This window comes from Equus asinus, chromosome 10 (assembly GCF_041296235.1).
Source record: "Equus asinus isolate D_3611 breed Donkey chromosome 10, EquAss-T2T_v2, whole genome shotgun sequence".
NCBI classification, from domain to species: domain Eukaryota; kingdom Metazoa; phylum Chordata; class Mammalia; order Perissodactyla; family Equidae; genus Equus; species Equus asinus.
The window spans coordinates 20,820,286-20,846,414 of NC_091799.1; the positions used below are offsets into that span (position 1 = coordinate 20,820,286).

General features: G+C 58.4%; 1 protein-coding gene across 4 annotated transcripts in view; it reads right to left on the bottom strand.

The window, feature by feature from the left end:
* Positions 1 to 26,129, bottom strand: part of NEK6 (NIMA related kinase 6) — an 84,934-nt gene that overhangs the window by 18,844 nt on the left and 39,961 nt on the right. For 3 of the 4 annotated variants that reach the window (XM_044778810.2, XM_044778808.2, XM_014840633.3), the window contains 6 exons: positions 23,551 to 23,668; positions 13,808 to 13,948; positions 12,438 to 12,500; positions 7,981 to 8,091; positions 3,639 to 3,747; positions 2,573 to 2,680 (listed from right to left, as the gene is read on the bottom strand). In XM_044778810.2, coding sequence (XP_044634745.1) covers positions 2,573 to 2,680; positions 3,639 to 3,747; positions 7,981 to 8,091; positions 12,438 to 12,500; positions 13,808 to 13,948; positions 23,551 to 23,640 — 622 coding nt within the window. In that variant the 5' untranslated portion in view covers positions 23,641 to 23,668. Of the gene's footprint in view, positions 1 to 2,572; positions 2,681 to 3,638; positions 3,748 to 7,980; positions 8,092 to 12,437; positions 12,501 to 13,807; positions 13,949 to 23,550; positions 23,669 to 25,487; positions 25,729 to 26,129 lie in introns of those variants that run through there. The other variant, XM_044778809.2, reaches the window with a different exon arrangement.

Genomic DNA, 26,129 nt, shown 5'->3' on the forward strand with positions numbered 1-26,129 from the left:
CACCGCTGGGTACCGCACCTGTCAGCCCGGCCATGGCATGACTAATACCCTTTCATGCCAGCCTTGTGTTAGCAAATACAGAGGCGGGGAGGGGGTTGGGGGAGGGCGAGGCAGGAGGAAAGAGATTTGCATAAGCCCTGCCGAGGGTCAGCAGCCTCGGGAGAGGTGGTTGCCGGGGCAACGTGGCTGCCACCACAGCATCCCCCACATAGTAGGTGTGCAGAGATGCTGCAGATGCATAATTCATACCCATGCACAGGGTAAGAAGGAGCCCCCACCCCTGCATCCTCCTGAGTCACGAGGCAATGGCAATTAGTTCAATCTCTTGCCCGATGGAACGTGTGTACAAGACTTAGTCAGCTGTTTGCAGAACCTCGCCAGCGAAAGGGGGTCTTTCTCCAGCGTCTTGGAGATTTCAGGCCCTGGGCTTCGGCTCTGTGTGGTCACCATTGTGGAGCCTGGCCCTTGGTTCTAGGAGGGTGTCCTGGCAGCCGGGCCTGGCCGAGTCCCCCTACAGGCCTCCCAGCTCGGTGGGCATGCCCTGGACTCGGGCACACAGCCCCAGGAGGGCTCCTTCCACCCACCATGGGGCCAGTCAGCCGCTCGGAGGCCCTGAGCCCGGCTTACGCAGGCGGCCCTTTCCCAGGTTCCAATTCCTTCTCATTAATATAATAAGTGCACCAGTCCAAGTCGATAAACTCACACTGTCGGCCGAGCCCGTGTTTCTGCCCGATCCTAATGATGTGATCCTAACCGGCTGTGACGAGCAGTGCCGTCCTCTCCCCAGCGGGACAGCGCGGGGCTGGGACCTGCCTGACAGGAGACAGGAGGCAGTGGCTTTCACTCCTCTCTTGAACGGTTCCCCTTGAATTTCTGGCCTTTTTGAAGCTCTTAAAGCAGAGAGGTGAACAGTCCCAAAGTGACTGGCACTGATTTTCACAATGAAAAGGGTCCGAGAGGATCAGGAAGGACAAGGCTCTCTCCCAGGCACGGGCTTTGGTGGCCGGGCTCCGGAGGGAGAGCCAGCTTCATCTTCCAAGGCCCGACCCGGCCCGGAGGAAGGCGTGGGCTCGAGTCCGGCCTCTGCCGCTCCGTGACTCAGGACTCTCTCGAGCTCCCTGGAGTTCAGCTTCCTCGTCTGCGAAGGGCGGACCCTGCGGACCCCGGGGCTATTCGAGGCGTGAATGAGATGGGGTCCTGCACCAACTCTGCTTCTGAGCTAATGGAAGAGCCACCACCTGCCAGCTCCCAGGTGTCCTCCAGGGTCAGACGGGGATGAGAGATTCGAAACAGCCACAACCACACACACACGCATGCACACGCATGCACATCCCGTAAGCAGCTTGGCGCCGTTGCCCTCTGGATTAGCACATCTCTCCGATGGCCTGCTCTGCCCTGAGAGCCTCCGGCCATCGAGACCTGTATGAACAGTGACAGTTTCCACCAGGAAAGTGTGTCTTCAGGAAGCACCTCTGCCGTCACCAGAAGATGCCGTGTGCACGCGCAGGGTGCCGCAGGCACTCAGGATGGGCAGACGGGGACAGGCCAGCGAGGGCCGTGGAGTGGGGTGGGGATACGGAGAACAGAGTGGTTTTCCAGGGAGGTGGCCAGCCTGCACCGGAGCCCAGCACCCTGCTGGGGACTGGGGTAGCGCACAGGGAGGTGGGTCCCGGGAGCACCTTCCCCCGAGAACACCCTCAAGGAGCCTGGATGGGCTTGGGTAAGGTGGATGCCAGTGCCACCTCTGTGACAGGTTCCCTCACAGCCTGGTTAAATGCTGACATGTCTTGTCATGCACAGGAGACCCTACGTCTGCGTCCCACAGGTGGCTTTGCTGGTCTCTATATCCCAACTAAATGTAAAATTCTCCATCGTCCATCATTCAAGTTTCGCATTCCGTTACGTACCTGGCATATGGATTCTGAAACTCCTCACTGCTTCACGTGACCCGAAACACACATCTGACCACAGCTCTTCCCGCATCCAGCCCTTCAGCGACCCCGCACTCTGGGACGGTGCCCGCCCACTGAGCTGGGCACTCAAGGCCCCACCCGCCTTCCTTGCCACCCAAGGTCGCTTGGACCCTGCTCTCCAGCTCACCCCGCTCCCTCCCCCAATTCCCCACAGGCTCCTGTTCACTCCTCACAGTTCAGCTACGATGTCACCTCCTACTCAGCCTCCACAGCTTTAAAACTTCCTGTTTAAACGCCAAAAACTGGAAACAGCTCAAATGTCCCCCGGAAGGAGGACTGGACCGAGTGTGACACGCCCATACAATGAACTGCACAGCGATGGGACGGATGGGACGGCAGCCGCATCAATGGCAGAGCCACAGCTCCCCACTCCAGGGGAAGGGACGTGAGGCAGCTCGAGGGCGCAGGGAAGTCCCAGCCAGGGAGCCTCGGGCCTCGGTTTACTCTCCTCCTGGCCACCGTTCTGAAGAGGTGAGTCAAGTCAGGTTCGAAAAGGCATTTTCCTGCACTAACTAACCTAAGGCACGGTGGGGAGAATGTTCGCATCTCCCCCACGGTCACCCAGGCCCAGGCTGCTGGGCATGGACAGGCCCCCTTACCTAGCGAGTGGGCTGCCGTGGTCTCGGAGCTGAAGAAGCGGCCCAGGCCAAGGTCACCGAGCTTCACGATGCCCGTGGCTGTGATGAACACGTTGGCAGGCTTGATGTCTGCAGGGGGAGGAGAAGGGGGCCAGGGTGGGTAGGGAGGGGCAGGAGGGAGAAGGCAGTCTGGGGTTGGGCCCTTCAGGGGATGGGGGCCCAGCCCTCAGTCCTGCTCCCTCACGGTGAGGCCCTGGCCCTGGCTCTGCCCAGCTGTGGGACCTTGGGAAACTTAGCCTCAGTTTCCTCACCTGTAAAATGGGTCTAACTTCACTACTTCACAGGGCTGCTGTGAGGTCTAGGAGGGCAGGGGCTCTGCACTGCTGTTCCCCCTTTTACAGCTCTACCCCTGTGCCTAGAACGGTACCCAGCACAGAGCAGGCACTGATAGAGCCAGGAGGAATGAAGAAACGGAGGCATCGCTGAAGGAACCTACGTAAGCTCCCAGCCCCCTGCCTGGCACCCAGCAGGCTCCTTCCTTACAACTCGGGGTGATGCCAACTTTCCGAAACACCCCTTTGTAGGTATCTCATCTCCCTTGCCCAGCCAACTCCTATTAAGACTTCAAAGCCCGTATTCAAAGTTCCCTTTTCTGGGATGCTTCCCTGGCCCTCCTAGGCAGAGCGGGCAGCAGTACTGGAACTGGCCAGGACTGGGCCACCTCCTGGGCCAGCCCCTTCCCCCCACCTTTGCTGCAACCCCCCTCTGCGCTGGCCCCGAGCTGTGCTGGGGGCTGGAGATGATGTGCTGAGCGTGGCCCCTGTTCCCCGGGGCCCAGGTAACTATCGGGCATGTGCCCTCACCAGGGGGAGGCCCCTGACACAAGGGGTGTGCATGCAGTCGAGCCCGGGGTCTCACACACGCCCCTTTGGTGACCCCGCTAAGGACAGGCAGGATGCTCACACCCACCTGTCTGGGGAACACAAAGTGGTCCGACTTCCCAGTGGATGTCCCGAGGGGCCAGGAGGAGCCGAGGGGAAAGCGGGTCCCAGGGCCCCAGGGGCCCGCAGCTGGGGGTGGCACGTACCTCGGTGCATTACTCTGCGGGAGTGCATGTGCTCCACGGCGCTGCACAGCTGTACGAAGTACTTCCACACCGTCCTCTCGGGGATGAGCCGCTTCTGCTTCTTGAAGTACTGTGGGGGGACAGACAGACGGACGGGCCTAGGCGACAGGCCGGGAGGAGGGCAGCCACAGGGTACTGCCCCCAGCCTGTCCCCCACGGGCAGCAGTGCCCGGCTCGAGGTGGGGGGTCAGGCTGCTGAATGCGGTAAGCGTGGAATGCAGGGTGCTCTGCTCCCATCTCTGCGTCTGCTTCAATTGCCCTCTGAGGTCCTCTGCCCACCCCACCCAGCAGCGAGCTCCCCGAGGGTGGGGCAGACCTCACCCAAGACGGTGGCACCCAAGACGGTGGCACCCAAGACAGGCTGGGTGGTTAAACCACAGGGGCCCCACCTGCCCAGAGCTGGCAAATCTCAGCACATGTGATCATTAACAAACGCACAGGAACCTCAAGGAAATGGGCTTGACATTCTCAAATGCACCCCAGTTTCAATGGGCATTAATCGACTTCATTGCCTGAAAAAACATTTAATGCTCCAGAAAACAAAACAAAAACCAAAAACCACCCAGGCTGCACTGGGTGAGCTGGAGGGAACCAAAGGTCCTGGAAGGAGAAACTGGGAACACGTCTTTGTCCACAGTTCAAATTAACACTCCCCAGGGTCTCCTGTGAGCCAGGCCTGGGGTGATGGTGGTGATGGTGGGGGCAATGACTTACACACCAGTAACCTGAGTACCAGCTGCCTGTTCACCGGCTTTTTGCTTCGAGCGACCATCTTTTCCCACAACAGCCAGAGGCAAAGCCCTGGGCCCATGTGTCTGGGCAGCTGCTCTGGTGCAGGGAAGACAGGATGAGCCAGGACGCACCCCTAGCCTCGGAAGGGGCACAGGGTGGAAGACAGCACCTTAGCTAGCATCTGCTAAGCACCTGCCACGTGCAGCCACTCTGCTGGGCCCTGAGCAGGGATGACTGTACCCACCTTACAGGGGAGGAAACTGAGGGCCACACAGGAGCTGGAAGGGGCAGAGTCATAGCTCAACCCCAAGCCTTCCGCCTAGAAAGCCCGAGCTCTTAGACCACTTCTAACGACACTAGTAACCACCTGATGAGGGATCGAGCTCAGAGAGGTTCAGGAACTTGCCCAAGGTCACCCAGCTGGAGCACAGAGCTGGGATTGGATCCGGGCACCTCTGACAGTGGGACAGTCGCTGGCCTGGCACTAAGGCCCCGGGGCTCTTCTGAGGCTCCATCCTGGGAGAGGGACCTGACAGGTGAGCTGCCCCAGGCTCCCGGCACAGACCCCCAGCACAGGACCCCCATTCCTCCAGGGCCACACCAGGCCCCCGAGGTGGGCCGGGCGGGAGTGTTCTTTTCGCTGTGATGTTAGCTAATCCTCAACACAGCATTTAAGCGGGGACGTGCACAGCGGCGAGGGGTGATTTGGTAAATGTCACGTCCTGTAAGCGCGTGTGACATTTAGCGGGAAGGCGCAGAGTCTCTGGTGGGTTTCGGGGCAGTGGCAGCTCCCGGCTCCACCGTGTGTCGTAAATAATGCCGGCGCCGCGGCTGTGGTGGCGCTGCTCGGCCGCTGAGGCTACAGGCCCTTGGGACACAGGTCAGCCTGGTGGGCAGCCACGGTGCGGCCCCAGGCCGGGGCCCTGGCAAGGCCCCTGTTCCCCTCAAAACCCAGAGGCAGCCGGAGGGTGGGAAAGGCCAGGGAAACCGAGCTCCTACCAAGCCGAAGAACTGTGCAGGGTGCCTTACAGATGGGGAAACTGAGGCACAGGGACATGCCCAAGGTCATCCAGCAAGTGTGTCTGACTCCGGGCCCAGGGTCGCTCTCTGGCCCTGCCCCGCGTCTCTCACTTGCTGGGGGCAGCACCCAGCCAGGCTCTGCAAGTGAAGGGCCTGGAGCCAGCACAAAGGGAATAAGAACAGGCAGGGGATGGGGAGCGAGGAGGGGTGGGGGGCCTGGTGACCATGGGAGGGGAGGCGCCGCGCCAGGGCAGGAGGAGGAGGGCTCAGAGATAGGAGGGCCTGGGGCACCTGGAAGCTGGGCGGGTGAAACCCAGTGGGTGAGTGATGGACTTGAACTCTGAGTCAGCAGTGGCCTCTGGCGAAGTCAGGGAAGGGGTGCAAGGTGAAGGGGAGGGCGGATGGGCAGAAGGAGCCCCCACCCCAGGCCAGGCTCTGGGGGTGCTGGACACCCACGTGCCTCCTTCCTCTCTTTCGGCTGGAAGGAGCTTTCCCAGCCCTGAGGTCCCACACTGCCCTCCCCTCTGCGTCCAACGGGACTGCACGGGTGGAAACTGAGGCCGGGGAAGGGGGAGTTGATTTGCTTGGTTACCCCGTAGCCCCGACTCTGACTCCTGCCCCGCTCCATGGATTGAGAGGCCGCGACGGGGTCTGGGGTCTACTGGGGCTGACGGGGTACGGCACCCTCCCCGTGGGCCACATTCCAGGGTTCTTCTCCATCATCTCGGCTCCTCCTCCTGTTCTCCCCGCCTCGCCCCACCCTCCACTTGGCATCCTGTCTTTCTTGTACAGCACAAAGCTCGCCAGGTTTACTCCCTGCCGTGAGTCTCAGGAAGCTTCTTGCTGACCTCGGGGCAAGGTCCCGAACGGCCCTCCCCTCGGCCCCCCACCCCACCCAGCACGGTCCTAGACCAGAGTGCTTTGTGGACCCCTGTTCTCATCCCTCTGGCCTCTCGCACAAGCTGCTCTGCCACTAGACTGCGAGTCCCCCTCAGGTCTCCGCTCAGTGTCACCTCCTCCAGGAAGCCTTCCCTGGCTCCTGCAGGTCCTGAACTGGGCTTATTCTCACCAGTTTGTGACTGACCCTTCGTGGGTCTGCCCTCCCGTCAGAAGGTGAGCCCCCGAAGGCAGCGCCTGCGCGGCAGCACCCCCAGGTCTCGGCACAGGGGCTGGCACACAGCCGGCGCAGGCTGCAGGCGTGTTCCGCAGGAGAACGACACGTGAAGGAGAAACAAAGTGGGAGGCGGGGAAAGGAAAGAACGAAGACATGACAGAGCACATCTGTTCCCACCAGGGACCTATGCGGAGATTAACATCCCTGCAAACGCATTAATATGTCAACGAAAATATAAAAGCAGGTGATAACAGCTCAAGTAATGCCGCTTCCCACCGACGCCCGTATTCCTAGGAGCCAAATTTCAGAAGAGCAAACGCCGAGCAATTGCTCAATCCCCAGTGCCTGGTGCGAAAGACAGCGAATCCGTGTCTGGTCCCATCTGCAAGTGTGGCTGCGAGCAGGGGAGGGGCTCAGAGGCGGACAGACGGGGCCAGGGGAGGGAGGCGATGGGGCCCCATGACAGCAGCCTGCAGAAGCAGGTCAAGCCAACAGAGCAGTGAGGGCCTTGAGGGAGGAGAAGGGAGCAGACCTAAGGACTCGGGCCTGGGGGTCCCACTTAGCGGCTGTGCTGCCTCAGACAGGTGACTAAACTTCTCTGAGCCTTGCTATATGAGGAGAGTGTGGACTCAGTGAGTGATGCATGTGCTCGGCATGGTTGCGGCCCACAGTAGGTGCTCCATCAGTGGGGCTGTGATGGTCCCTGAGTCCAGACTCACGGGAGGCCTGGTCCTGAGCCCCAGGAGGTGGGGCAAGGCAGATGGAGCGGTGTGGGGCTGCCGTGGGATGCAGAGCAAGAGCCAGACCTGGCGCTGAGCCTGCCTGTGGGACGTGGCAAGTTGCTCAACCTCTCAGAGACCCCTGGCCTCGGCCATCACACGGGAATGAAAATGCCCCTCAAGCGCTGGAGGGGCTCTAGGGAGGTCATCTTGGGGATGATGTCCATTGGAGGGTCCCATGCTATGAAACAGAGACCTGGGCCACAGGCACAGCTCTGTGCCCACACTGCTGGATATCCTCAGGCAAATCTCTTAACCTTTCTGGACTCAGTTTCCCCTTCCGTAAAATGAGGCAGTTGGACCCACAAGACACGTTCCCAGATTCCATGAGCTGGGGTCTGACCTAACATGGGGTTCTATTCCCCACTCCTTCTTCAAGGCAGGAGAAGCAGCGCACGAGCCCGTGGGCAGGCTGGGACAGTAGAGGCGGCCAAAGGGGTCCTTTTGGTCCACGGCTGGCCCTTGCCCAGCAAATGGGGACAGGGCTCGAAAGGGCACTCACCAGGCCACAGCTGAGACCTGGGGGCATCGGCAAGGGGGGCGGAGGGACCCCGAGGGGCTGCCTCTGTCTGAGGCCAGAGCAGGGAGGAACCGGGCCGAGGAGGGGCTGCCAGAGCCCGGGCAGCCCCCAGCCCCCACCCTCCCGCCAGGCCCTCACCTTGATCATCTGCGAGAGGTCGCCCGCGTCGGCCAGCTCCAGCACGATGTTCAGCTCGTTGTCCTCGATAAACGAGTCCAGATACTTGATGATGTTCGGATGGTTCAGTTGCTGCCCAAAGAGAAACAAGAAGGCGGTGGAACCAGTGAGAGACGGTACAGCCCCCGTGCCTGCCCGTGCTGGCACGCAGCCGGCCCCTGGCACTGGCTGGAGACATGAGTGTCCTGGGGGAAAGACCTGCGCTGGGGAGTCAGGCAGACCTGGGTAACACAGGGGAAGCCATTTTGCATCCCTGAGTCTCAGTTTCCTCATCTGTAAAATGTGCATAATGTTGCAAAGAGGAGTCATGAAGATTCGATGGGGAAATGCTCTTGAAATGCCTAACATGGTCAGTGCACAGAGCTAAGACTCAGTAGATGCTTGTGGACACGATCCTGGCAACTGTTTCTAACTGAAACGAACTGTTGACACCACAATGATTCCAGGATCTGGGAAAGCAGAGCGGACTCAAATATTCTGTCACAGCATGGTCGGCCCATCCACACGGGGTCCCATTAGCTGACAACCAGAGGCCACGGCAGGGCACATTTTCTAAAAGGCCCAGAAGCTGCTAGAAAAGGGATGCATATCTATGCTGCATGCTGACCTGTGCTTGTCCTTGGATTCTAAAACGAGGAGGAATCTCGCCAGACATCACCCAGCCAAGGCATCTCCCATCCCCAGCCCTGGCCGGCCCATCTTGCGGGGCTGTCCTGCTGGGCCACCCAGCAAATGTCACATTACAGTTTGAGCTTTCCCGTTCAGGTCTATGATCCATTTCAATCTTTGTGTACAGCGTGAGGGAGAGGTCAAGGCTCACTTCTGTCCATCTGGATGTCCAGTTTCCCCAGCACGCTGGATTGAAAGTCTTCCCTTTGCCCACTGAATTGTTTTGGTGCCCTTGTCAAAGAGCCCCTTCCCCAGATTTTGTTCTGGGGTTTCCCCAGGGCGAACACCGACCATCACATCAGCTGCCCTCAGCACACACCACTTTCCATACACAAGCTTTTCATTTACAAGAAAAGTATCGAAGTAAGTGAATGGAAAGTGGGAAATGCTTTAAAATCTCTAAAGCACGTTACCAAGTGCTGGTGTTGTTCCTATTCTTTTTTTTTTTTTTTAAGATTTTATTTTTTCGCTCTTTCTCCCCAAAGCCTCCCAGTACATAGTTGTATATTCTTAGTTGTGGGTCCTTCTAGTTGTGGCACATGGGACGCTGCCTCAGCGTGGTTTGATGAGCGGTGCCATGTCCGCACCCAGGATTCAAACCAACGAAACGCTGGGCTGCCTGCAGCGGAGCGCGCGAACTTATCCACTTGGCCACGGGGCCGGCCCCGGTGTTGTTCCTATTCTTATAGATGAGAACGCCCTGTTCCTTCACCCCTCCTCCCGTCTTGGACCTTACCTCATTACTTCATGGGGAAATCTCACCCCTCTTGGGGAGGGCTCCCTGAAACCCACCTAGGTCATCAGTCTGGGCATCAAAGTTTTTCAAATGACTTAGAAAAATTAGAGGGGGGCTTGGGTGGGAGTTAGAGGTTCAGTGGAGGGGGCTGTTCCCTCGAAGTGCTGGCTCCTGGGAGGGAAGGAGGTCCCTCTCCCCACTGCTGGGCAGGTCTGAGGCCAGGAGGTGAAGTAAGTGCCTTCAAACACCCAGTCAGTCCTCAAAGGCACAGGCTGGGGAAAAAGGGTCAACTGGGCGAAATCCCTGAGGCCTGGAAAGGGAAGGGATTGGCCCTGGGCCCAAGTTGAGCTCAGAACCTGGTCTAGGGACCACAGACTGTCATCCACCTGGAGCCCATTCTCAGCCTGCAGCCTCTTGGGGAGCCCAGCTGGGTCAGAAAGGGAACACGCTCGGGCCAGGGGTGTAGAAAGTGCTGCAAAGATGCGGGTGGTTGGGTCCTGCCTGGCAGTGGTTTGTGAGTAGGGGGGGCGGCTGTGGGAGGTGGAGGGCCCCCTGCTCTGGCTTCATGCATCTGGGGTTCAGGACAGAACTGTACCTCAAGATTCACTTCAGTGTGGCCCCTCTGGCAGCCCTGGCCAGCCTCCCCCTCTCTTGTGTCCCCACAACCCATGGCCGCCACCTCCTGAGGCTGCAGCATGAACATCTCGTCACCTCTCTCCCCCTAAACTTGGAACTCCCCAGGGTGGCGTAGTCCCTGAGGCCCAGGGCCAGGCCTGGAGTGGCAGTGGCTGCTGAGGAATGGATGATGGCCAGAGGGGGGCATGGCAGAGGTGGTAGAAAAGGGCCCATCAATGTAAGGTCCCCTCTTCGAATCTCCGCCATCAGGGGCCTTGCTCCCTCACACTCGGGGCCTCTCTGGGACCTGGGACAGAACAAGTCTATCTGTCTAGGATCTGTCTTCCTGCTGGGCTGCATCTCCTGTGCCTAACACACTGGTGCTCGAAATTGTGCTGAATCTACGAATCCATGCCTGCGTTCCAACAGGGCCACCTTCCCGCCCAGCCAACAGCGTCTGCTCCTGGAGGTTTTGGGTTTCTGGTCTCGGCGTGGACAATATGAACGGTGTTGCACAGTGGCCCCTCTGAGAACTGTGCTCCATTGTTTCGTAGGAAACACCTCGTGCCCTGGCACATCCTGTTGACTTCCCACAGGCAGGCCAGGGAGCGGGACTGGCATTCGGGAAGGAGGCGGCATTGCCCGGCAGAGGTTATAACCATGACGACAAGGGCTGCCTCTGACACACCAAGTGCTGCGCTGAGCCCCTGCAGCACATCTTTTCACCAATTCCCCCCACACCTCTCAACACGGCACTGGAGTCATCACCTCCTTCTGCAGATGAGGAAACTAAGGCCCTCAGAGGTCAACAGCTTTCTCACGGCCACACAGCCTATCTCCGAAGCCCATGGTCGACGGCACTCGGCTGCACGGCAGCCTGGGGAAGGGACAGGCCCCCTCCCGGCAGGGCAGGTTCACGCCACGCTGGGCTTGCCCCACTGAAGGGGTTGCAGTTGCACATTCTGCACCCAGGGACCCAGAACAGGGGCCACCCCAGCGAGCGCTCACAAGTCACATCTGGCCACATCCCCCCAGCTTTCAGCTACTTCAGGGGTTCCTCTGTTGTTCCCACGTTCAAGTCCTGCGTCCTGAGTGTGGCATTCGAAGCCATAATCTGCCCCCCGCGTCCACACTGTCGGGTTCCTCGGCAGGCTCCTCTCAGCCTTCCAGATTCCAGGACAGGACTCTGGCCTCCGCTGGGTTTCTCCTGGACTCCCTGGCCCTTGGTTGGCCAGGATCACCCCGGACAGTCACCATTGGCTGCCCACCTCTTCCCCTGCCGCCTGGGGGTCCCTGAGGGTGGGACTGAGAGCCTAGGGCAGGGCCGGGTGGAATAAACCACTAATCTGAAATCCCGCAGCTGTGGCTTCGGCAGGCGGCCCTGAGACCAGCAGCCCCACTTCACCAAAAGCTGCTGAGCCAGCTCTCTCTGTTTTGTGGGAAGGGAGGAGGATACCAAGTAGGCGCCTACTGTGTGCTCTGCTGCACCAGGCCCTCTCCAGATATTACTGTATTTAATTCTCTCTATCCACCCCTATCCTGTGAGGCAGGTACTCTCACCATTGAGCAGATGGGCAAACTGAGGCTCCGGGAGGTCAAGTCACTCGCTTAGGGTCACACAGTTTATAAATGAAGACATTAGGATTTGAACCCAGGCCTCCAAAGCCCGTACCTTTCCTCCTCCTCCGTCACCCCTGAGGTCCCAGGCAAAGCCCTGAGCCTGGAGAGCAGGGGGCGGATCCCCAGGAGAGAACAGCACCAGGCCAGGGCCAAGGCTGGTCCAGAAAGTTCTGTTATCTCTGACTCTGGGGAGGCCAATGTGGACGCAAATGGGGACGACCACAGACCCCACCCCCACCCCGCCCTGGACAGGCCGGGCACATCGTCTGTCCTTCACACAACCCCGTCCAGTGAGCCCCGCTCCGGCTGAACCAGGGACTTCTGCCCACAGAGGGACCCCTCCCCAGCTGGGCATCCTGCCTCTGCCTGTGGGGGGCCTGGACGAGCCCGACAGGATGACAACCCCGGGCCCTCCAGCACCAGGAACCCTGGGCCACACGCTGGCTGCTAATCCCCCCAGCACACCAGGCTGGCTTTGCCGTCTCCTCTACAGGGGGCGGCTCCTGCGGCAGCGATTTGGGGGCCCTTGGGGGAACGACTTGGGTGCCGAGTACTGCCATCCACAAGCAGGATCAACGTGGGGCAAGGACAGTCAGTCTGGGGGCACCGTGAGGGGTCCATGCTGACCGAGCCACAAGAAAATGAATGAGCCACTGCCCCGAAAAGGGTGTCCTTTCTGAACCTAACGGGCTACAGGCTGTGATGGCCATGACGTGGCCCAGCCTGGGGCCTGGGCCACCTTGAGGAAGCGAGGGGCTACTGGGCCCAGAGCACTCACCTTCAGGAGGCCGATCTCCTTGACGCAGTCCTGCCTGGCCTTGGCGTCCATCATCTCAAATATCTTGGGCGAGACGAAGAAGAGAAAGGGGGATTAAAACCCAGCACCCAGCGACCCCCACCGGCAGCCACGAGGACCGGGACTCCAGTCCTGGCTCTCCCACCTCCTCGCCAACGGACCCCCGTAAGGACAACGGCTGGCTTACTGGGTGCCCACCACATGCCGGGGGTGCTGTGCTGACCACTTTATGCCAAATCCTCACAGCGACTCCCATGAGACAGGAGTCACTGCCGCCAACTTACAGAGGAGACTGAGGCCCAGAGAAGGCCCGTGACAAGTGGCAGGCCAGGAAACAGGCTCAGAGCCTCAGTCTTCACCTCTGCCAATGGGGCCAATAGCCCAACCTCACAGGGCGGTCGTGCGGACTGAGTAAGAAGATGCAGGCACAGCAGGCGGCACCGTGCCCCTCCCACCCCGGCCCCGTTCGTGCTTCTCTGCGTGGGTCCTCCCAGCACCTTCTGACTTATTTCCAAGGAGCTCCTCCTCAGAAGACGAAGAGCAGAAACGGGCCTTTTCTGCACAGAGGAGCCGGCCCTCCTCCAGCGATCTGGGGCTGCACGCGGTCCACACATCAACAGGGACACCATCCTGCTGGCGGGCTCCGAGCCGGGGTTCTTTGCCCACCTCCCTACCCGTGACTGCACCTCGTTGCCTCCTCTCTCCTGGCCTCCTCTGCCCAGGTTGTTCATCTCATTCTTTAAGGACAAATGAGCAAATCCAGGACCTTGGCAAGCTATGCTGGAGGATTCAAATCCGTGTCCTGCAGAAACGCGGGCTCACACGGGCCCAGCGGCTCTCGCTGAAATGCTTCCCAGCCAGACTCTCCTGCTTAAAAACGTCTGCTGGACCAGCTTCCTCCATTCAGGAGGGACACGGAGGTCAGCAAGGACGCTCTAGCCCAGGAACAGCAGGGGAGTGCTGACACCAGGGTCGGGTGGACACGGGCCGGCGTCTTGGCTCCCTCTTAGCTCACTCTGGCGAGTTATTTGCATCTCTGCACTGTTTTCCTCATCTGAAAAATGGGACGATAATCCCACCCACAGGACTGCCATCAAGGTTCTCTGAGCTCCTGGCATGACCAGTGTACAGCAGGAGCTCAGTGCACGCTCATTTGTTTTCTCCTTCATGGCCCATGATGAGCTTTCATACACACGGAGTCCACCTGTTTCTCTCCACAGCCCAGTGAGGTGGGTACTAATCTCCCTCACTTATGGAGGGAGGGCAGGGGGGGGACTGGCCCAGGGCCACAGCATGTAGACACAGAGGCCAGCTCCTGCCACGCAGCCCCAGCCCCACGGTCGGCGGCTCACCTGCACCTTCTTCAGAGCCACCGTCTTCCTGTCCAGCAGGCAGGTGGCCTTGTACACCTCGCTGAACTGCCCTCGGCCTATCTTCTTCTCGATCTGGAAGTCTGCCAGTGAGCAGCGAAAAGACAGGGCATTCGGGTGCCTCTGGAGGGGCGGGACAGAGGGCATCGGTCAGGCTGGAGTGGAAGGCTGGACCTGGGCAGCCGGGGACCTGGGAACGTTGCTCCTTCAGAACCCCAGAAACCCGAGCAACAGCTCTTGAAGGCGCCGTCGGGACTTCAGTCACCAAACCCTCTGAAAGCCAACATCGCCCCCTCGGAGCTCTCCACACCGCTCCAGTGGATCCCCGTATGACCCCACTCTGCAGACAAGAAACCGAGGCTGCCAACCGGTCTCCTCCACAGCACTATCGCCACCCCCACGATCTGGCCACTCGGTGGTTTGCGCGTTTCTGTCTCCCACCCCCAGAAGGCTGGATTGGTGGAGCCAGGGCCTCGCCCACGTTGCCCACTCCTCAATCCTCCATGCCCAGGTTGGAGCCAGCAAGCAGAGCAGGTGCAATAAACACCCAGTGGAGGGATATCAAAGGCCTGGGCAAGATCACATAGCTTGGGGGAGGCCCTGCAGGGTCTCACCGGGCCCACGGCCCTCCATGTGTAACCCCCAGCCCTGACCCTGCGAGTCACCGTAAGAAGCGGCAGCTTCCCTCCTGGGGGACCGTTCCCATCTCGGAGATGAGAAAACTGCAGTGAACTATGCAGCCTCACATTCTGAGCCCATTCTTTGGATAACCTGCCCCCTTTACGGTGACGCGAAGAACCCAGAGACTTCACACTGACTCTCCAGGGACCAGCACTGAAGCCCACGGTCAAGCTGGAGGACCTGCCCAGGGGTGGAGCTGCCAGGGGAGGCAGCCTTGGCCAGTGTCTGCTGCCCCGCCATGACACACGTGCTCACGTGCTCTCAGGGGGGAAAGGAGCGATGGGGAGAGGAGGCCACGCCTCTGGTCTGCCCCTTGTCAGCCTGGAGAGATGGGCTCTGCTGTTGCCATGTGACAGAGGTGGAAATGGAGGCCCAGGGGGCCAGCCCTGCCCTCGTCACACGGTGACGTGCAGACTTCCCTGCCCTCTCTCCCACTACAGCCCCCATGGGCCACTCTGGGGTCGGGGGTCACAGACACTGGGGACCCTCCCCAGCTGAGTGGTAACATGAGGACAGGGTCTCAGTCATTGCTGGATGCTTCACACGTAGTAGGTGCACAGAAATGTCAGTGGGGTTTGGTTTGGGGAGTGGGGGTGGGGTGAGCAACACTGAGAGCCATTGAAGCAGAGGGAGCTGAATTTTCTGACGTGAAAACACCTCTGCCGGGGTCGGAAGCATCCGAGAGGGTGGAAGATCAGGTGACCTATTGGGCTGCGTTCTGGAACTCTCCCTACCTGGAATACCAACATTGAGATCAATGAGCCCCTGGAGACACCTTGGGAACCTTGTGTGACTGGCAGTTGAGTATTGGGCCAGTGGCCTTGGTCCCCAGCTGGTGACCTGGGGCAGTTACACAGCCACTCTGTGCTTCCGTTTCCTCGTCCGTGAGGTGGAGCTAACAGAAGCATGCGTGTCTCAGAGGGTCACGACGAGGATCTCGTGAGAGCGCCAAGCCCTGCACACAGTAGGTGCTCAGGGGCCGCTGTAGGTACTGCCAGGCGGGGCAGGAGTAAGGAGCCGGGGCCCTGAGCAGCTACTCCCCGGCCCCTGTCCCACTTGAGGCCCAGCTCTGCGCCAAGGAAACCCTACCAGACCCCCTCCTGCTGGGAGTGAGTCATGCGAGGCCCAGCCTCCCTGCCCGCCATCCTGCTGCCTCCCTCCCTCCGCCAGACAAAAGGTGGGCCGACCATTGGCCCTGAAGTCTGGAGGCACAATTACCTCCAGAGGCGGGAGATCTGAAGATGCTCCTGCCTGGGTACCGAGTGGGAGGGAGGGCTGGAGGAGGAAGCTGATGGTCCCCCATGGGTGCTGTCTCTCAGGCAAGTTCTTCAGGGACAGCAGTTAACCTACCTATATACTGAGAGCCCACCAGCATAAAGCAAGCAAGCATTTATTGAGCACTTACTGCATGCAGGCACCATGCAGAACGCTTCCAGTGCCCTGTGAGTAGACGTCATTGCTGTCCCCATTTTAGGAAACTGAGGCTCGGAGGGAGGCAGTGACCGGCTCCAGTCCCCGTGGTGAGTAATGGCAGGGCTAGGACTTGAACCCGGGACCCTGGACTCTGGAGCCTACGCCCTTGGCACTGTACCGTGTGGCCTCCCAACTCAGACTCCGCCTCTGTTCATCCTTCAAGACCCCGTGACCAGCGGGCCTACTTCCTGCCTCGGCCCCACTTCTTTCAGGCACCTGAGCCCCACCCTGTCCCCGACCGTGGGCCTCTCCCAAGGGGGGCCCTCAAAAGTGAGCAAATGCTCAGGGCGCACTTGTTGAATGACACAATGAGAACAGCCTGGCACATGTGACCCAGCCACCGTCACTTCTATCAGTGCAGCCCAAATCAGACACCCTCAGAAAAGTACAACTTTCTGGGCACCTGGAGGAATCCACACACTCATGAACATGAGGACAAGCTGACAGCTTGGGCACCTACTTGGGTCAGTTACTGTACTAGCTGCTTAGACAGATTTTATAATTTAAGTCTCCCTGTAAAGTGAAGCTTTTAATCCCATTTTATAAATAGGGAAACTGAGGCACGGTTACACAGGTAGTCAGTGGGGAGCTGGGACTTGAACTCCCTGATGATCTAGAACAAGCCACGCTGGGGGGTGACATGGGGCACGGTCCCTCCCCTCTCTGGGCCTCAGTTTCCCCTCTGGTACATGAAGGGTTTGGAGGATGTGACTAAGGTCCTTGCCCTGGGAACACTGGGCTTCTCAATGTGACGAGTGGGAAGTTGGCTGGAGTCCCTGGCATTCTCCGTCCACCCCAGGGATGCGCCTTGGTGGGAGGCCACACTGCCCAGCTCCACAGCCGCCCCCCGACGCCCCCAGAAGATGTGGGTGACATCCCAGCCAGCATCACTGAGACTCCAGCTGCACATCTGCATATGCGATGACCCAGATTTGCATTTCCCGTCACAACCATCAGGCCTAATTAGAGGAATGAGCTCCTGCATGGGGGGGCAGGTTACGGGGCAGCAGCACCCGCGTGAGGGGCACAGGCCCGGCAGGCTCCGGGGGCCACCACTGCCCTCGCAGGGGTCGGGATGGGGCCCTGTCCCGAGGTCGCCTCTGACCAGGTGGGGGCACCATGGGACACGGGGCTCCTGGGCACGGCTGTCTGAGCCAGCTGAGTCCTGATCCCGATTTAACTCAGGGGTTTTGAGTGGAAAATGGAAAGGTGAACTGAGTTCTTGACCCAAAAGGTCAGGCCTCTTTCTGTTACCACCTCCAGGGCCTGCCTCCTGTCCTGGGTCACCCAAGCGAGGTCATCCATAAGGAGGGGATGAGGGGATGTTAGTAAGACCAGCCCCGGGATTTCCCAGGCTCCAAAAGACGAAGTCGGTGGAAAGGGCCTAGGGATCTCTAAGCTGCAGGCAAACTCGGGGCTGGCCCAGAATGGCTCGCACAACGGCGGCTCCAACAGCAATACTCCTGATGGCCTTTCTGACAACGGCTCATCGCATGCTTACTGTCCCGTTTTGTCAGGGACCCCATGCTGGCTCCTGGGAAAAATAAACACAACTCCTGGGGCACAGCTTGGCAGAGGGGTGAACCCCACTCTGGCGCTGTCAGTTGTGACACTGGGGCCCATGGGCTTGGGTTCAAATCCCGGCTCTGCCACTTCCTGGCTGTGGGCCTTGGGCAACCCCTCTGGGCCTCAGTTTCCCCTCTATACAGCAGAGATAATGATGATGCTCCCTTCAGAGGGGGGCCGGGGGGTAAATAACAAATGAAAGCACTTAGGAGAGGGGCTGGCGCATAGGAAATGCTCTCTGTCGGTTGTTGTTGTTATTGGTACTGGCATTGGAGAGTGTCTGTAGGACGGTAGCACCTACTTCCTAGGGGCTGCGGATGAGCGGTCGCAGGGTGAGCACAGTGCCAGGCCTGGTGGATGCCTGGCCCAGGGAACAAGCACAGGGATTTCTCGGCTGCTGTTATCAAGGTCACACCGTCCCCACCCCACCGAGGGTCCGCATTGGGGGCATTTCCAGCTCCGGGCTCTCGAGCTGTGAAAACGCAAATGAATTTTAAAATATAAGAATAAGACCCATGACATCCCATCTCCTTAACACTCACGATGTCGGATGCCACGCTGGGTGTTTACGCCAGCTCACTGAATCTTCACAGCCCCATTTCACAGATGAGGAAACTGAGGCTCAAAGAGGCCATTTCCCCAACATCACCCAGCTGCAGTGAAGCAGCGAGGCTGATGTGCCCCTGCAGGGTTGTGACTTCAGTGTCCCCTGCACAAGTCACCCAGGACTGTGCTAGACAAAGGGATTGCCTAGGGCCGCACAGTGGGCACTGGAGGCCATTTCTGACTCCTCATCCCTCTTCCCCAGGGTGGAAGCCCCTTAGTTCCCCCTCAGAGGGAGAGGAGATGGGGTGGAGGGGCTGGGAGGAGGTGGCAGGGATGCTCACTGATGCCAGCTGCAGGGGGCCCAAGGGAGGAGGCTGCGCTGCCTGGGGAGGACACGATCTGAGAAGGAGGAGCCTGGGAGCAGCTCCCCGGACAGCTGGAGGAGTCTGGGGGAACCAGGAGCCAAGGAGATGGCCAAGGTCCTTGAGTCATCCCTGCCCCCACCCTCCCAAGAAATGCCGCCAGCCTTCTCAGGACCACCCCAGGACACCCCCGCCCCAGAAAGCTCGGAGAAACCCAGCTCTCTTCTCCAAGTCAGATCAAATTAGGCCACCAACACCCCCAGCCCTGCGCTAATTTGGGTTTAAAATGTTTGAACCACAATAAGCCTGAGCCATCGACAAATCCTTTCTCTTTCTTTAAACAGGAGCATAAAATTACATATTAAAAGAATAAAAATACATTCGCCCAATTAATTTTCTGAAATCTCATTAAAAAATTTAGCCTGACTAAGTCAGACTTCTGACCTGAATTTTAATCATCCTCACACTGGATGGGTCTTTCTTCCCTGATATTTGCAATGCATCATTAATTTTAAGGCAACCGTTTCTGTGATTTTAAAAAGCACATTTCATCAGAATGACATTTCCCGTAAACGAATTTCACCTTTAAAGACATCTGACATGGCGTGTTGGGAACTTCTAATGGATTCAGTCTGTGTGTACATAGCGATGCGCTTTAAACCCGTGTTGCACCAAAGAAGGGCACGATTTACAGAGTCCATATTGTCAGACTCTTTATGAGGCCAACCCTACTCGGCTCTTCGCGATCTGGCTAATTTCAAAGCCAAAGCCCGTCTTCCCTCTGGCAGATCTAGTGGCAGAAGGCGCACCTCGGGGCCACGGGACCTGCAGGGGCCCCTGGCTCTACCCCTCAATAGCGAAACGGACACGTTACTCATCTTGGTTTCCTTCCCTGCACAATGGAGCTCTGAATAAGGCCCACTTCTCCGAGTTCAGGTAAGTGCCAGGTGTCATACTGTAGGTACGCCCACCACCCTGTCTGAGCCCGGAAGTCTACAGGCATTTCCAGGGGCCATCAGCTCAGGGGAACAGTGAGCGAGACACCGAAAGCCTGGAGGATGCCTGATAACAACACCTAAACTCATGTCCCTTGAGCGGCTCCCCCAGGACAACCCCGCCCAAGCGAGCGCAGGGAGGGCTGAGCTGAAACACATGGGTGCGAGAATTGGGAACCAGCGCCGACAACTGACAAAGACTGGAAGGGGGAAAACAGTCCAGAGATCAGCCACCACGCCAGAAGGCCGGATACCTCCCTGACTTCCCTCTCCCTCAGCCTTCAGTTACCACGTGCGGTTGGTTTTCCCCACTGGAAGTTTCTGGAAATCTTCCCTGCCCATGTCCGGCCCTTTCCAGCCGAGGCATCCATCTCCCCTGGGTGAGGGCAGCGGCTCCTCGTCTCCTCCTGTTCTCATCTTGCTTGTGCCTCGAGCCTTAGCCACCAGTGATCTTTCTAAAACCCAAACCCCTGCTCAACTTAAAACCCACACTGGGCTCCCCATTCACTCCAGACTCATTTCCGAATGACAGAGGATGGATCCCAGGCCTGTCATGACCACCAGCCAGGCCACCTAATCGGAGCTCCACGTATTCACTCACCTAACCAGCCTGGTCCCACACCTTCAGCTCCGGCTCCTTCCTTTTCCTGGAACATCCTCCTCTCCCCGTCCTGTCCCAAACCCCTGATCATCATTAGCCCACATGTCATCTCCTTTCTAGAGCTTTCCTTGTCCCACCCCGATGTCCCGGGTGGAACTAGCCACCCCATCCTCTGGGCTCCCTCAGCATCTGTCCGTCCCTCCATGGGGGCGTCCCCCTCAAAGCGCTGGCTCAATCTGCTTCTATGTAGGGCTCCCAGCAGACCCATAGCAGGGGACCCAGACAAGCACTTGCTGAATTGACAACACTTAGCAAACACTTCTTGAATTTTAACGGCAGTTAATATTTGATCATTAAATCTTATCTACCTACTGTTATTGCTTTGGGAAGATTTTCACAAAGATTTTGGTCTGCTCATTGCAGACCTAGAGACAGCTGCCCCATCGTCTGCAAAGTTACGCACATTCCTCCCTTCTGAACAGCGCCGAATATAACCGGACTTGGCACGTCCCAGCCAGGTTTGCAAAGACTTTCCAGATGGAAGACACATTAGCTGGGGCTTTCTCAGACAAGAACACCTTTCTCCTTCTTGGAAATTCCTGTGGTTCTTAGCGGGTCAGCTGAGTCTTGTGTGTCAGTCCCAGTGAAAATGCTCTGCAGTGCTGGTAAATTGGTAAAATCATAAAGTATGGGGAGTTTAAGCTCTTCTTCTCAACTCCATTCATTCATTTATTAGAAACTTGAATAAAAGCAGGCACTTTCAGCATGCTCAAGCATATATGAATTTCACATACGATTCTGCTGGGTTCAGTAAACATATTTTCATATGCTGACAGCTCTCAGAGCCGGAAAGCTCCTTGAAATGAATAAACCACTAGCCTCGGGCACAGAGGATTAAGAAAAACCAAGTTTGAGTGTTTGCTAAATTGTTCTTTCTACATTGGGGGTATTTCCAGCTACGGGTTCTCTAGCCATGGAAACGAAAGTGAATTTTAAAATATAAGAATAAGATCCAGGACACACCGATTCCTTAACACCCACAATGTTGGAGGCCAGGCTGGATGTTTATCTCATTGAGTCTTCACGGCCCCATCTTACAGATGAGGAGACTGAGTCTCAGAGAGGTCATGGACTCAACGTCACCTGGATGCTGAAGGACGGAGTTGAGAGCCGAACCCAGCCTGGTCCAGAGCACAGCATTCTTGTCGTGGAGCCTGGCTCCCTCCTCTAAGGATGATCTCAGGAAAACAGCAGGGTCTCCTGCCATAAAGGAAAATGCCTCTGCCGTCATTGTGAGGTGTTTCTATGTTCTGAAACAGGCAAGCTTCGGGCCGTGATGTCTCCCCAGACGGTGTTTAAACACCAGTGCTTCATGAGACAGGAGAGAGAAAGCGTCTGACTGTCCTCGTTCCCGTCCCAACCTGCAGCAGCCACAGTGTCAGCGCTGAGGCACGCCCCAGCTCTGCACGCCCGGCCAGATGCTGGCGGGACCGGGGGCATCTTCTCTGACAGCCGCTGCCCAACACCGAGTAATCGTATCTAATTGCTCTTAACTATGTCATTACCCACTCCAACACGTGCGACGGCACGCCGCGGACGCAGCCACCACTGCCGCCCACCGCCTCCTCGCCTGGTTCGCGGAATAATTACGGGGCTCTCTCCTCTGCCAAATGAGGCTGTAATTAACCCTAATTGCTCAAAATGCAACTGGCTAATTCTGGGAGATTAATCAAGGGGGACTCAATTGTTAGCGAATGACTTAATATGACAAATTGCTACATTACCCGAGGAGGCCCCAGTCATCAGTGAGATGTTCTGGTGGACTCTGGACGAGCAGTGTAAACGGGCTTCCAGCTTTCTTGGATCTGCCTTCCTGAATTCCAGCTAGGAAATGGGCCCCTGCACCCTAGGCAGTAATGGGAATGGAGAGTACAAATAGCATAGATGCCTTGGGATTCTCCACGCGCCTGTGTGTCTACCAGTTCACACGTTGCTTCTGTGTGAATCTACAGAGGTTCTCCCTCCTTTGGGCTGAAGCAATTCTGCACTAGGGAGCATGGCTTGATTGAGAGTTCAGAGGCAAGAGAAGGATTTCAGACTCACCTGCCTCCTTGGCCAGGCACTTCTGTGCAGTGTATAACCTGTACAACTGCACACGGCAACCCTGACCAAAGAGGTCAAACCCCAGTCCACTTGAAGTCCTCTAAGAGGAACTAGGCAGTTAGAAGCTGTGACAATCCTTCTATGGCTCAGGAAGGTGATTATCTCTGAGCCTGCCCCTGATTTAGGTCTCACAGTCCTGGAACAAATGCCAACCCTGGACAATTAATTTTCAACATTCCAGGCTATCCACAGGACCCTATAGCATCTGTCCCTGGCCGATGTGCCCAGCCAAGCTCTGTCCCCTCCATCCTTTGCATGCCACTTCCTCAAGGAAGACTCTCTGGCCCCTAGTTCAGATCAGGTGCCTTGTTGGAGCTCCACAGGCGGCTGAGCGTCTTTAGCCTTCTTTCCTATCCTTCTCTCCTGCAAGGCTGTGTGCTCGCTAAGAGCAGACGGGGTCTGGCTCACACACAGCCGTGCGCTGGGTGGGGGCACTGCAGGTCCCTGTAGTTCATTAACTCGTGGGCACTCAGGGGCTCTTCCGTGCCTGGCCCGGGATGGGGGGACCAGTGAAGCCCGGCCCTGGAAGATTTTCTGTCTAGGAAAGGAGCAGACGCAGGAAGCAGTCCCGCAGAGGGGTGTGATGGTGGCCATGACCGAGCCTGTGCACAGGCGTGGAGGCAGACAGAGGAGGGAGGGGGGGACGAGAAGGCTCCCCAGGAGCAGCGGCATTTGGACCAAGGCTTGGAGGAAAAGCCAGGGAGCGCACTCCAGGCCCAGCGAACAGCATGTGCAAAGGCACGGGGTATGCGAGCAGCTCAGAACCCTAGAAGCCATGTTTAGAAAAGCTGCAAAAGGCTGCCTGGCCCTCCAAGGATCTACAGAGAGGGTGAGGCAGGTGTAAGGAAACCAGTGTCCCTGACGCTCTGCTGGTTCTAGACAAAGAGGATGAAGAGGGCCAGACACGGTGAGGACCAAACAAGGAGGCAGACTCTGGCTCATCGCAAGGAAGCACTTTCTGAGCCCGAGCACCCCTGGCCTCTCCCCCGCACCCTCACTCTCTCCTTGGGGCCTCCACAATGCCCTCTATGTCCGCCCTTCTGCCCAGTGCTGACTCCTCTGAGATAAAGTTGCTCCACTCCCATGGAAACCCCCCAGGGCAGGACGGTCCGGGCCCAGAGCCTGGCCCAGAGGAAGCTTCTCTGAGTGTTGCTGAGTGAAAGGAAGGGCTGCCGAGGGGAGGCAGTGAGCTCTCGCCTATCATGGGAAGCATTCAAGAGGAGGCTCTGCCTCGCGGCTGCTGACACCCTTCCTCCAGGGGCCGGGACGAAGCGGCCTCAGGGGCCTGCGTTCCTCAGAGAATCCCCAAGACACTACAGACAGAGGAAAAGGCCTTACCTGTGGGTCAGGAGGGGGCGCAGGCCCCGGGGCATGGCACAGGTTGTTCGGGCTCCCTCCGTGGGGCATGTGGCTGGGCTGTCCTGCCATCCTGCATGCCAACCTCACAAGGCACGGGCTGCAAAAGAAAATGAGAGCTTTCTTATCTGCAAGCCTGCTCACTCTCTCGTGACGGCCCTCGGACAGAGAGGGTGCTCTCACTCGGCCCAGGTTACAGACGTGGGAGCTGAGGGGCAGAGCAGGCAGGTAACCCACCCATAGTCAGCCAGCTCAGAAGCCACACGACTTGACACCTCACATGACACACTTTCCCTCCACAATGCTGTCCTGACTAGGTGGCTAGGATTATCTCCATTGGACAGAGGGGGAAACTGAGGCTCTGAGCAGGGAAAAATCTAAAGCTGGTCCCCCCAGCCAGAAAGGGAGGCACCAGATTGAACCCCACACGTCCCGACTCCAAAGTCTTTTTTTTCCACATTACCACCCTCCATTCCTCTTGGGGGGAAGTTCTGCACTCTTGTCCCCATCATGACCCCCACGTAAACCCAGGTTGGCATCCTGGGTGCTCAACAGAGAGAGACCATGAGTCAGCCTGCCAGCAGCCGCTGCAGGAAGGACATCGCATCCCCATCCTGGCTGGGGCCTGACCACCAAACACTGGGAAAGCGAAGGCCGTGGGTCCCGCGCACAGTCCTGCACAAACCTCTGGGCAGGGGCAGAGCCCTCAACCTTCAAAGCTTGGGCTGCCACATCTAAGGCCCCGGGAGAGCCCTGGATGCTAGTCACCAGTTGCCATAGTAACCGTAGCAGCTGCCTCCGAGGAAGCACCCACTATGTGCCCTGGCCTGAGCTGAAGGCCTCCTCGGACCCCAATATCACTGCTACTCCTAGTGTCACCAGGAAGCCTCTGCCGGCCTCCCCAGCAGATGAGCGCCCTGGGGCAGGGACCGAGGCTCGGGCACACAGAAGAAGCTGTAGGACCCGAGGGAGGGCCAGCACGCAGCCACCGTGATCCTGCTGGATGCAAGGGGAGAGCCCCTCCCCTTGGGAGGAAGGTCTTCATTCCCCCACCAGTTTTTCTGCAGCAGCACTGCCCAGGGCCAGGCCTGGGTTCCCACAGGGCTGCCAAGGATGAAGCAGGCATCCTGACACACTGAAGACACCGGGTGTAGTCCCCGCATGGGGGGAGGACCCCCCGAATCTGGCTGCTGCTACTTCTACCAGACCCTGCCCTGGCTTCCCAAGGGCACCTCTCGCTTGACACGTCCCGAACAGAACCTCCAAGGACCAGCCCAGGCTATTGGAGCAGCTTTGCCTACACCCTCTGGAGGGCCAAAGTCCCCAGGAGTGGAAGGCCCCCTGGGGAGACCCTAATCAATAACTGAGGGGTCGAGTATGAAAGCCAGTTCCCCTGGCTCAGGTCAGGACCCTCTGAGGTCTAACTCACACTCCAGAGACCGGCGGTGGGGAGCAGCGGATTGGGTCTGAGAGGGCACGCCGGCTTGTCTGCCTCCACCATGCAGCCGCGTCTCAGGTCTGCATCTGGGGAGCCCAACCCAAGACGTCACCTGTCTCCCTGGACGGACTCTGCCTCTCGTGGTCTCTAACCTGGGCATCTGCACCCCCACCAGCCAAATCCCAAACCGAGAGCTTTCCCTGGTCTGTGGTCGGCAAGCCCTGCTGCATGCACCTCCTAAGCAGGCCTCCCGCCCACCAACAGGGGTCTTCTGGGCAGTGGGACAGGACTCAGCACCAAGAGGGGTTGTTACAGTCACCGGCCCAGAAAGCTGGTCACAGCGTCTCGGGCTGCGAATCACTCTTCCTTCCTCCCCACTGTAGTTTTTTCCAGCTACAGTGGGTGTCGGGCCAGCCCTCCCAGGCTCAGGGATGTCTTTGATGCCCTTTGACCTGTGAAAGGATGTCCGCCAAGCCCTAACCTGCCGGATGAGCTTGATCTCGGCCTTCCCGGCTCTGTCCTGGAAGGCACCCGGAGCCTCTATAGAACCTGCATGCGGGCGTCCAGCACTGTCCTTCCTGTGTCCTCAGGGCAGACGCAGCTCCTCCTTCACACCTTTCGTCAGCATTTTGGAGCAAAACTGCTCTCCAGCACACAAAATAGATGGCAGTAAGCGAGGCCACCTGGAGCAGACGGCAGAGTCTGCAGATTGCACCCAACTCAGGCTGGCAGGGGCGTCTCAGCGGCTGAGAGCTTCCTGCCAGGCGTGGCCAGCCCGGGCGCTCTCCTATCTGTGAAACCGCCCAGCCTCGACCAGTTTTGACCCCCATGCATGGCATTTTATGTGGTGCACTGTAATGTATACACATAAATAGGCAGATCTCTTGCTGTCTCTTTTTTTCTTTTATGGGAGTCATGTGGAAGGCACTGTGGGGGTGTGCCTGCACTTCTGAGGCCTCTCTCCCTCCCACACCCCTGCCTCTGCCCCAAGGCAGGCCTCGCCTCCCCCTGGACCTCTGGGTCTCCCAGGGCCTGGTATCCTCTCTCCCCAGCCCTCCTCCTCCACGTGGGCCACTGTGGCCACTTCCTTAAATGCACATGGGACCACAGCCCCATCAGTGCC